At 29.0% G+C, this 11797-nt stretch overlaps 4 protein-coding genes across 6 annotated transcripts; 3 read left to right on the plus strand and 1 right to left on the minus strand.

The window, feature by feature from the left end:
• The first annotated feature begins 1449 nt into the window (after positions 1-1449).
• Positions 1450-2228, plus strand: LOC118064573 (uncharacterized). The gene is made up of 4 exons (XM_035079256.1): positions 1450-1590; positions 1668-1855; positions 1928-2035; positions 2102-2228. Exons 1-4 carry the CDS (start codon positions 1450-1452, stop codon positions 2226-2228), a joined length of 564 nt encoding a protein of 187 aa, XP_034935147.1.
• A 67-nt stretch (positions 2229-2295) lies between these two features.
• Cog1 (conserved oligomeric Golgi complex subunit 1) lies at positions 2296-6558 on the minus strand. 2 transcript variants are annotated; one of them, XM_035079289.1, is made up of 7 exons: positions 6337-6558; positions 5818-6271; positions 5541-5742; positions 3861-5464; positions 3134-3343; positions 2936-2969; positions 2413-2521 (listed from the first exon to the last, which is right to left on the minus strand). In XM_035079289.1, the coding sequence occupies exons 1-6, from the start codon at positions 6471-6473 to the stop codon at positions 2958-2960; spliced, it is 2619 nt and encodes an 872-aa protein (XP_034935180.1). In that variant the 5' UTR covers positions 6474-6558; the 3' UTR covers positions 2413-2521; positions 2936-2957. The 2 variants fall into 2 exon arrangements, with proteins under 2 accessions (XP_034935179.1, XP_034935180.1); XM_035079288.1 differs by lacking the exon at positions 2936-2969 and having other exon boundaries at positions 2296-2521.
• Positions 6559-6712: 154 nt separating this feature from the next.
• LOC118064549 (serine/threonine-protein kinase PRP4 homolog) lies at positions 6713-11700 on the plus strand. 2 transcript variants are annotated; one of them, XM_035079234.1, is made up of 4 exons: positions 6713-6950; positions 9027-10441; positions 10898-11200; positions 11282-11700. In XM_035079234.1, the coding sequence occupies exons 2-4, from the start codon at positions 9035-9037 to the stop codon at positions 11444-11446; spliced, it is 1875 nt and encodes a 624-aa protein (XP_034935125.1). In that variant the 5' UTR covers positions 6713-6950; positions 9027-9034; the 3' UTR covers positions 11447-11700. The 2 variants fall into 2 exon arrangements, with proteins under 2 accessions (XP_034935125.1, XP_034935124.1); XM_035079233.1 differs by having other exon boundaries at positions 6715-7052.
• On the plus strand, positions 7285-8957 carry LOC118064550 (phosphatidate cytidylyltransferase, mitochondrial). Its single transcript, XM_035079235.1, has 2 exons — positions 7285-7913; positions 8133-8957. Exons 1-2 carry the CDS (start codon positions 7512-7514, stop codon positions 8859-8861), a joined length of 1131 nt encoding a protein of 376 aa, XP_034935126.1. The 5' UTR covers positions 7285-7511; the 3' UTR covers positions 8862-8957.
• Positions 11701-11797: the final 97 nt, after the last annotated feature.

The following is an 11797-nucleotide window of genomic DNA, read 5'->3' on the forward strand; positions in this document are numbered from 1 at the left end:
TTAATTGTATATAACAAATTCGTATTGTTATAAACAATGTGTAAATGTTGAAAGTCATATTTGGTTGTGAACAATAATGTCTAGTCAGTATCGACTCAATTTTCAAATGAAATTGTTATTTTTTGACTTAACAGTATTATAAGTAGCTAATCTTTTCATTTTTTTATTATTAGTTTTTTTGTTATACAAAAAACGCCTCAACCGAATTTGTTCAAATTTTACTCAGATCTTCTTTATGATAATATTTTTTGAATAAATTTAGATTGAAGTCGATATCTCGTTCCGTTCTCGAGATATCGAAAACGACAAAAATGCTGACATCCGTACAGACATATGTACGTACGTACACACACACATCATTCTAAAAATTGGTCAGTATGCTTGCAAATACCATGAAACGTGAAGATATGATGAAAATTCAAATTTCACCAATCGACCCAATTTCAATAACTTCCTAATGGGAAGTTAACTAGTACCTTAAATACATAATGTTGGTAAATTAGGCTAAGGATATTTATTATTATGAATAAACAAACTAATTGAAATTATATTTCAACTTCCTTTATTGAGTTAAATCAAGATTCAAAAAGTATGTCCTAACAGACTGAAAGACTCTCATGAACTAATATCAATAGTACTTAGTCTACATAATAACCGCCCGAGTCAGAATTTTACTCTTATTTTGCCGCTGAACCCCCTAAAAATCTACATTTTCCCACTGAGCCCCTATTAAAAATAGTTTATCAAAATATTCTGTACTTGGTAGTAATAAAATAATCATATTGAATATAATAATGTATTGTTATAAACAATTAAATATTATAGAAAATATTTCCTCACCATTACTAACTATTAGAAATTATTTTAAATCACTACAAATAATTTTTAATCGTCAAATGTTGATAAAACTAATTTAATAATATAGATTTCATTAATAAATTCATAATAATTATGGAAAACGCGTAGATATTCTGGATGAAGACAAAAATTTTTATTGTAAATAAAGTATAGTAAGCAGGTTCAGCGGCAAAATAATTTCTGTCAGGCGGTACAGCGACAAAATAAGAGTAAAATTCTGACTCAGGATCTTTTATTTCTTTCAGTTTAATGCTAACAGGAAGAAGGAATAAAAAAAATGGCTGAATTTTATTTAGAAATATTAATTATCAAGTTTAAATATAATAGTCAAGTGACAGAAATTTAATTGATTAATGATGGTGCCATTTAGTTGTGTAATTAAATTTAAAAGAAAATCTATTAATTAAATTATCACAGACTAACAAGTAGTCTTCGTGATGATCTACAACAATTAGTATTCATCAACAAGTTACTTCCGTAAGTTTGTTAGTAGTTAATTCCCTTGAGAACAGACAAGTGAATAATGTCCGCATTAGACCAGCCGAGTTGAATTTAGTTGGTACAGGAGAAGGGGTGAAAATATTATTAAAAATGTTGAAATATTTCATACTGAAATCCCTTGTATTATGGTTTTATGTGAGCCTTGTTGGTGGACTTAGAGTAAAAAACGTCACTTCTACTATCGAAAGGCATATTCGGTCTATCACTTTTCCAAACGGAAGTGGAATGGGGGTGATTTATTGATAAATTTATGAAACACATAAACTTTTCAATTATTTTATCATTAACTTTATCTTTCATTGAATCAGATTTTCTTTGCTGTTGGAATTCCTTTGGATCTGCCAGGAAAGTCAGTATCAATGGCATATTACTTTGAAGCTAATTATCAACTTCCAGATAAAAATTCGACATATTTCAATGAATACAATGAATATTTCCAAAAAAAAAGCTTCAGTAGAACAGTTGCTTATAAAATAATAGAAAATAAACTAGAAAGGTATAATTACTGACAAGAAGAAATAAATAATTTTCTATATTTATACATTCAATTGAACATTTGTGAATACAGAGCTGGCTATTCAGGTCGAAAATGCTTGTTACGAACAATATGTGAAGCTGCATCAACTCCTATCACCGGAAATGGATTGATTGGAGATATTATCCATATACTCTTTACGTATGAATAAAACTTTATCGGACAAAATAGGAAATTTAAATTAACTTTTTTATTTATTATTTTCAGACCATCCAGTTCGGAAAATGAAAATTTATCCAAGGAAATAATTGAAGCTGAATATGAAAAAAATTGTTCTCTAAAATACAACTGTACGATAAATTTTTTAGATTTAATAAGCCATTATGTTTCATAAAAAAGAACCAAATATCAACAAATTTTCTTCAAGCACTATAAAAAAAGAATTAAATAAAAGTCTATTGTAAAATTATCTATTAATTATTTATTATTTTTATTTATCAATAACAAAATATAAAATAATATAACAATTATATACATAACGATATATTAATTAAATAGATAATTAATCAGTTAACTTGCACTAAACCAATCAGAACCCATGGCTCCAAAAAATGCAGCAGCTCCAGACTTAATAGAAGCTCCAGTTGAATCGTTTCTGGTGTGTTCCTTCACTGGCATTTTTTTGCGCTGTTCCAGAGATTAAGTAAGAAAATAAATTAGTCTATATATTTAATCTTAGCAAGAGTTATAATTAATATGAGCTTATACAAAAACCAACAAATATAATCACTATATTCTTTACGAGAGGAAGGTGGTAGTTTACGATGATATAAAAGATTTTATGAGAATAGTTTTGCAACTTCATCATGTCTTTAGTTGATGATAATTGAAATAGCAAAACTTTGAGTGTAAAAATTCAAGAAAAACTTCGAAAATTCAATGTATTATTTCAAAAGAAATGTTTTTAAACGTCTTTTTTGTTTTATTTTAATCACACTCAAATAAAAAATCAATTATTGAGTTAAGTGCATGCAAGAAAAGCCTTTAGTCTTTATTAATATAGCTAAAAAGCTCTCCACGAGCACAATCTTAGTCCCTTACCAAAGAATTTAGGCTTCTTACCTCAAGCGCCAATCTAAAGATACACAATGAAAAAGTATCAAAATATGATACACTACTGATTTATTAACAACATTGTAAGGTAAGACCTTTTGTTCTATTTCCCATTATTTGAAATGTTGGTAGATGTAATGAAGGAAATCTTTTTATGTTTAGTTTAATTAGATTTGAAGCAAATACCTGGGCTTTGTCGGGCATCGTTACGGAAATGAGAGGCAAATTCTTTGATGGTACTGTTACAGCCAACGGTGAGAACCAAGGAGCGCCAGTGCAAATAGCAAGAACACCCGGAGGATCAGCTATTGACTTTCCACTATCATTTAATTCACTACGAGCACCTAGGACTGAATATAACTGCTCCAATTGCGGTACCACATTGCCGAAAATCAACTGGAATGCCACAAATATTAACACGTATTAATTTAATAATAGAGAATACAATTACAGAGATTAAAATAAATATACTAACAAGTATTCTACAAAGCTGAAAAGGTAAAGGCAGCAATTCTCGAGATTTTAAGAAAAATTTGATGTTTGAACATTAACGAAAAATATATTTCTTTAATTTAAATACTAATATCTATTTACATACGTAAATTAACTTTTTAATAATAGTTTAATATCAAGATATGGCAATTGTTCTGAATTTTTTATGTTAAATTAAAATTTCTTTTTAAAGTTTTAAAGTCTCTTGTAGTGAACGTAGCAAATGCATGAATAGTCAATATTTTTTTTCACTTTTCCGATACATTATAAGCAGTATTAAACATAAAATAACTTTATTTAAAATTTATTTCATTGAAAAATGACTTTAGAAAGTATTTTATTCTTGCCTTTACCTTTATTTGTAAAGTTTCTATTTATTTTTTAATCATTGCAATAAACTTATTTATTTTTAAACACTCACCAATGATCTTTGAACACTTTTTTTAACATTCACATGAATAAATGGAAAAAAAACGTCAGAATCAAATGGATCAATTTTTTCTTGTACATTATTACAAAGTTCTACTGATCTGTCAGTTAAAGTTTTATTCTCTCGCGATACCATTAACATTGTAATATATTTAACATCGAGTAGTACTTGAAAAGCTTGCTTTTGCTTTAAATTCAAACACTTAGACACTTCTTCATAATAATTGAATAATTCTATTACAATATTTTCAATTAATTCATGAAGTACTTTTCTAGGAATAGTATGAGGAACGACTTTGTTTAAATCCTTCATTATTGTCGCTAAAAATTTTGTCAAGCAAGCTGATGGTTGATAAGGGACTAAAATTTCTGATTTAATTCTTTTGCCATCTTCAGCTTCTTCTTCAATCGTTACTTTTTCCCATTCAGAAATAATCGTCGCTACTTTCAATCCATCAATAGATTCGCTTCTCAAAACATTATTTGCATGATCCTTTACTTTATTTCGATATCGAGAAGCCCAAATAGACCAGATTGAAGTGCTTTTATCTTTCATTTTATCACAAATGCTTTGCCATTTCACATTAGAAATTGTCAGACCTGAAATCTTACTCAACGTAAAACATTTATTTAAATTAGGACATAAAGCAGTCAAAGCTTGAAGGAATCTGGCCATCACAATCACATTAATTTCACTTTTTCCATACTTAGGAGTTTCACAAATACACTCTTTTTCGATAAAAATAATTAAATCATCAATCATAAGTGTACTGATTTGCTGCAAATTTTCTTGAACTGCAGATCGATCATTGAATTTGTCAAAAAGCGATGAGAGATTCAGTGCTAACAAATCATCAGCCACCGACGACATCTTTTCCGTCTCGTATAAATATTGTTCTAAATCTAACAGTAAGGAATGCAAATTTTCGTCGAATGATTCGCATAAATTGACAAGATTTGGTGAATAGCCTCTAGCTTTCATCAATAACGATCTTTTAACATCCGATGAACCGCTTTTGGATAACTTCTGAGGAATATCCGTTGGAGAATCTTTCCAAATGAACCACCTAAGATCATTCTCTGGATAATCAAACTTCTCATTCGTTAACTTTGATAAGAAATCAGTCGTTTTCGTCTTTAAATCGGTTAAAGTTTCTTTCCATCGGTCTTGAACTATTTCTTTCACTCTATCTGTTAATAATGGGTGATAAAACTCTGTCCAGAAGTTAATAATTGGTAAGGAAAGATCTTTCCAGATATTTGTCCAATATTCTGGAAGTTGAATGGCAATCGACTCTTCTCTAATGTTATAAATACCTTTCACAGATGTTACGAGATTTAATAAACGTGAAATTTCAGTTGCTGTAAAGGTTTTTACCCAACTTAACCATAGATTAAATCTAGAATGAAGATCTACAGAAGAGAGGTCCGTAAATTCATCTTTAGCAAAAAGTTTGTGATTTTTTGTTACACTCGGAAGGTATTTATCAATTATTTGGTTACTCAAATCAAGTTGACAAAGCATTTTCAATGACTCTTGATCCATGATCTCTTTGATGAATGTAGTAATAAGTCCACTTTGTTGATTATAAGCATCTAAAATTTATGTGTTTCATTACTATAATTGATTATGTTATGAAATACAAAAAAGAATAAATAATATAATACTAACTTATAAAACAGAAATGTATCAAAGCTACAGTATCAATCAACATTTTGACACTTAGCTTGATCCTGTGTCTAACACTCTGAGGACTTTCGCTTTTGACTATTGACTCTATGGCTCTAGAACGAAGATTAATCAATTTATCTAATAAATCCTTAGAATTTGTTTTTTCCATGAGCACAAGGGATGCTAAACAGTTGGCAGCGACCTAAAAAATGGTAATAAAAGATTTAAGAGTGTTGATAATAAGAATAATAAGAATTGAATGAAAATTTTTTTGTACCTCAGGGGTTAAGTCAGTAGATCCTAAAATATGATGACATTCTTCAGCAATAATTCTTCGGAAATTACTGATCATGGACCATTGCTTGGTAACTACTGGATACTTTTGTGCTAAATTAGCTTGACCAACTTCAAAAATTAAACTATAATTAATATGTTGAGCAAGAATAAATAGTTGACTAGCTCTCATGAGGTTTTTATCATCAATCGCTGACCAAATATGCTCCGGTATATCCATAAGAATTTTTATTTGAACGATCACAGCATCCATGACATTTTTTTCTTCATGAGATAAAGACTCATCAGGGGGATCTATTTTAAAACCAATTAAATATTTTTGATTAAGATCTTTAAAAGTATCTTCTATATCTGCTATTCTTTGTATGACAGATTCTGTTGTTTTTCTCATCTCTGCTATTGTGTCTGCTGCTTGAATTAAATCTCGATAACGTTCTCTGTAATGATTTATTATTTATTCATTTGAATTTTATTAGATTTATATTTACAATTAATCACTTACCCTACAAGAGTACGGAGCTCTACTTTTTTCCAATCACTTTCAGCTTGAATTTTTTTCTGTATTTCTTCAATATCTTTTATTTTGTGCTCTTTAAATAATTTATTTATATCTAAATCTAAGTAATTTTTAGATGACATAATTGAGTTTTAATATAAAAGACTTTAAATACTGAAAAAATAATTAAAAATAAAGCTACTTTTGGTTATGTTTACGTGGAGGAATTATCCGAATTGACATGAGATACTATTTTTAGTTTGCCTCAAGGCCGTCAGAGTGCTCTCTTAATTTAAAAAAAAAATGACAAAATTATTGAATGTTTCTTTAAAAATAAAATATTGATAAAAATCAGCTAAATATTAAAAATAAATAACATAAAAAATAATTTGTTTAAAATATTACCGATAATTAGTGAAAAATAAAGTTTAAATTTCCCCGCCATTTTTTGCTGAAAGTAGTGTACCACTTTGATCCAAAGTAAAAACTAAAAATTTGTTCTAAAGCTCTGCTGCAAACATTCACAATAACTGAAATTCGTATGTTTTTCGTTTACTCAATAAATTAGAAAAAAAATAAGAAATAAATTGTAGATCAGTGAATAAAATTCTCGAAATGAAGTTAGTAATAATTATCGTTAAATAATTATTCTTTTATTCTAAATTCTATAAAATAATTTGAGAATCAGTCCTAAGAGGTTATTTAGATGATTCATTTTTGGAGTAAGTTTTGAAATAATCTTTCAATATTAATATTTTTCACGAATATGTAGTCTTTTAGAATAATTTATGTATCTAGGTAATGTTGCAAAAGGAATTCAAGTTGTTAAATTTATTACCATTAACTTGGATTGATTTTTAAATTCAACTTTCATCACAACATTACAAACAATGTGCTTTAAAAAATTATACAATTGAAAATTAATTCAAATACTCATCAATAAAATATGTAATTATGATTACTAGCTAAAAACAAAGAATTATTAATGATAATATAAATAAAAAATTATTAATAAATTCGAAGGTACTACCAAGCACCAAATAATTGCTGTCAAACATCTTAAAGCATATTAATAAGTCAGACAAAACATTGAAAAGCTTAAAAGTACTGGAAATAGCTATTATAAATATTTCAAAAAAAAAAAACGAACATTGAAAAGTATCTCAAATAACTTTAAAGAAATGGAAAAAATAATTTTATCTCCACTTCAAAGAATTCTTCAAGAATTTCCAAAAAACATCAAATTTTGCTTTGCTTATGGATCTGGGGTATTTAAACAGAAGACTGACCCTACAAAAAATATGTTGGATCTTATTTTTGTCGTCAGTAACCCAAAAAGATGGCATTCACAAAATTTAATGAAAAATCCTAGTCATTATGCTCAACCATTGAGATTTCTTGGACCAAAAGTTATTGCAAATGTTCAAGAAAAATGGGGAGCTAGGATTTATTACAATACTTTAATCAAATCTTCAGATGAAAGATTAATGAAATACGGAGTAATATCAGAGGTGGCTTTGATCGAGGATTTGTTGGACTGGAACATGTTATACCTTTCTGGAAGACTTCACAAACCAGTTCAGGTGCAGAGTTGCATATGATATAATTATTTTGGTTTTAATTAAACAATTAATTGTTGACTTATATATGCAATAACACATTTTAATCATAATATTTACTGTTAATTATTAAAAATTTTATATTTATAATTATCTTCTTCAATATTTTTATTTAAGTAATTATTTATAATAATAACTTCAATACTTTATTTGGTAAATTATTTTTTTTGTAACTCTGTCTAGGTATTAATTGGTCCTGAAAACAATTCATCTCTTCAAACAGCTCTTGCTCAAAATTTAAAATCTGCAGTTCACGCGGCTTTGCTTCTTTTACCTGAAGATTTCAATCAAATTGATTTTTACAAAACAATAGCTAGTCTATCTTACCATGGTGACTTTAGGATGACCTTTGGGGAAGATAAATCTAAAATAAATAACATAGTAATTCCTCAAATAGAAAATTTTAAACTTTTATATGCTCCTGTATTAAAATTTTTCGATCATTGTATGGAAATGTCTTCATCTGAAGGAGGGCCGATAATGTGCCGTCAGGATGGCAGCCCTACAGCGAAAATTCATCATTTAAATCAACTTCCAAGGGTCCCTCAAGTAAAATTAGTCAGAAAATGGTCCCAAGGATCAAGAACCTACGATGTAGAAGATTGCCTTCGAGCGATAGCTTATGATCCCGAGTGTAATGAGTTAGTGCAGGAAGTTTTTAAGGAGATCGTAAGACGATCTAGTATAACACAGAGTCTTAAAGGGATTTTGACAGCAGGAATTGCAAAATCAGTTAAATATAGTAGTGCCAAAATAGTCAAAATGATTCAATCAAATAGAAATATTTATTTAAGTAAACAGTTGATCGCATCAGCACTTCCTGTAGCACCGAAAATTAATAAAATTATGGAAAAAGTGACAAAAAAGATTCCTCCAAAGGCAATAGAAAAAGACAATCAAAAGAAATCTTAATTTATTGTCAAAAACTTCAGTAATAAATAAAGTATTTAAAAACAAAACCAATAATTTTAAATTAATTAAATAGAATTTACTTTAAAAATTAATTTTTTTTATTCATAAATACCATTTTCGTAAATTATAAGCAAAAATAAATTATTGAAAATATTTTTTTTACAGTGTAGACTATGACGATGAATTCCGATTCTGAAAGTCAAGATAGCGACGAAGGCCGAAGGTTTCGTTTTGAAGCAACGAGAAAAGATTCACATTCGATCAATCTTGGTTCACAATGTAGTAAAACATCACCATCAAAACTTCAATCACGTCGATCGAGGTCGAGAGATCGATCGAGGTATGACCGAAAGGATGATAGATCAAGTTACGAACGTAAAAAAGAATCTAAGAGTAGTAAAGATGAAAAAAGAAGCTCGAAAGATCGAAAAAGTAGAGAAGAATTAAAGAAAAAAGATGATACAAAACATCGAGATGATTCAAGACATAGACATGCTCACAAAGACTCCTGGGAACTAGGAAGAAAAAATTCAAGACCAGGAGACTCGAGGGATTTAAAAAATAGAGACAATAGAAGGAAAAGATCAAGGGAAAGATCTTATGAAAAAAATCGGGAATCTGAAAGTCAAAAAAATAGTGAAAGAAGTGAAAAAAAACATTCAAAAGATCGAGAGAAATCCAGCAGAAGATCAAAATTTAGCGAAGATAATGTAAAGAGTCGAATAGATGTCAAAGAAAAAAATCCTGATGATGATTTAAGTAATGTAGATGATGACAGAATTTCAATAGAAGCGCAAGATTGTAAAGAATTAAATTTAAGTGATTTCGACATTGTTTCTGATGCAGAAGAGATATCAGATTCATCTAAAGATGAGAAAAAATTACGAAAAAGTAGTTCAGACAGTAAGGATAGAAAAACAAAAAAAACAAAAAGAAGATCGAGAGAGAAAAAAATAAAAAGTTCAAAAAATGGAGATGAATCAAGTCTTGACGATAGTCATTCTGATGATGACGTTCCAGATGTTTTCATGAATAATGCATCAACATCAGCATCTTTTTCACACAGCTTTCATGACAGTGATACGAAAAATGTACATTCTAAAGACTCAAGTGATAAAATTTCTGATAAATCATACAGCGATAACGATATAGATGAAAATGATGATAAACTTCATGAAGATGAAGAATGTTATGGTCCAAGTTTGCCTCCAAGTCTCACGAAATCAACTCCAACGTGTAGTGATAAACCAAAAATCATTGGACCATGTTTGCCGGATAATTTTTGCAAACAACTTGCTCAAAAAAATGATGAAGATACCGAGGTTTTTGGTCCATCTTTGCCGGTGAATACAAAAAAAGCACAAACTAAAATTATTGGACCAACACTTCCAGACCATTTAAGACATACTTTAGAGATGGAATGTGAAGAAAATAAAATGGAAATGATGGAGAATGAAGAAGCGGTTGAAGATGATATTTTAGGTCCTCTTCCAGCAGATCATCCTGATATTGATAATGACCAGATTCAACAGCAATTGGAATATAGAGCTCGACTTATTAAAAAAGAATTAGCAAGAATGGTGAGTACTCTAGATTAAGCATGAGTAATTTCTAGATTCAAGTAATAAAGTTATCATTACGAAGATAGAGAATTTGTTGTGAATTATGATTGTCCATGTCAGTTCTTGAGCAAAGCTGGGGAAATTTTGATTTGCAGGAAAACTTATAGAGACTGAAAAAATTTTTACCTGGGCATAATTCATGTTTGAGAAACATAGTGTGCTCTAAAGAGTATAAAACAGCTTAGCACTGCTCTGGAGTCTAGACCAGGCATGGGCAACGTTTTTAAGTCAGAGTACCTTTTAAGATTAAGAGTACTCGTACAATAAGGTCCACAATGAAAATGATTTTAAGAAATCCAGGAACTGAGTAACAGTTACTCTGAGGAGTACCACTTGCCCATGCCTGGTCTAGACTAAACATTTTATTGAAAAAAATTGATCATGATAGTAATAAAAATTCTATTGTTTATCTAGGATTATAAAGAAGAAAAAAAACGAGAAGAATGGATGACTGAACTACCGTCAGTTCATGCAGTGAATTTAGGATTAGGTCCCAGGAAATTTCGCTCCAGAGAAGCTCCTGACATGTCAGATCGGTCTGAGTGGACTGACACTCCTGCTGATCGTGAGAAGAAACAAAAAGAGATGCTAATGGGCAATATAAAACCGCAGGAAAATGATCGCGAAGAAGAATTAATGAAAAAAGGGAAACCAAGTAAAAGAGACGGTGAATCTCTTCTTGAAATGCATCAGAAAAAAATGCATAAAAAGAAAAAGGTAAATTAAAATTCATTATTTCTTTTGAAAAATGACAATTTTTGATTGTTTAAACATTATTTTTGTGTCTTCTATTATTAGAAAGAAGAGAAAAAGGCTAAAAAAGCAGGCACAAGTGTAAGAAGACCTTTTGATCGTGACGTTGACTTACAAATTACACATGTGGATGAAGCTAAGAAAAGGAGTTTTATTATGAAAGCTCAATCCCTTGATGATCGGTTTTCTCGAGGAAAAATTAATAAGTGATAATTATCGGAAAGGTAAAATTGAAATGTACATTTTTAACGATTACAAGAGAAAATTCATCCAGTGACAAAATATGAATAATCATTTTGATGAATTAAAATTTAAATACAGTGCCTTGCAATTCAATGATATAATTTGACATTGAAAGTACTTCTAACTAAAACTTCTAAACAGTTTCAATATTAATAAGTACTTTAACTCGACCAGACAATTATATTATTGCAATACTAAGCATTAAATTATTCACATATGTTATTGAAAATATTTTTTTAATTGTACTTTAAATCGTTTTCAATATAATTTTTTCTGTATCAATATTTTATTTAAATAAATTGTAAATAATGATCAATA

Source organism: Chelonus insularis, unplaced genomic scaffold (genome assembly GCF_013357705.1).
Source record: "Chelonus insularis isolate UGA/USDA-ARS -01 unplaced genomic scaffold, ASM1335770v1 contig_23_pilon, whole genome shotgun sequence".
In the NCBI taxonomy this organism is placed as follows: Eukaryota; Metazoa; Arthropoda; class Insecta; order Hymenoptera; family Braconidae; genus Chelonus; species Chelonus insularis.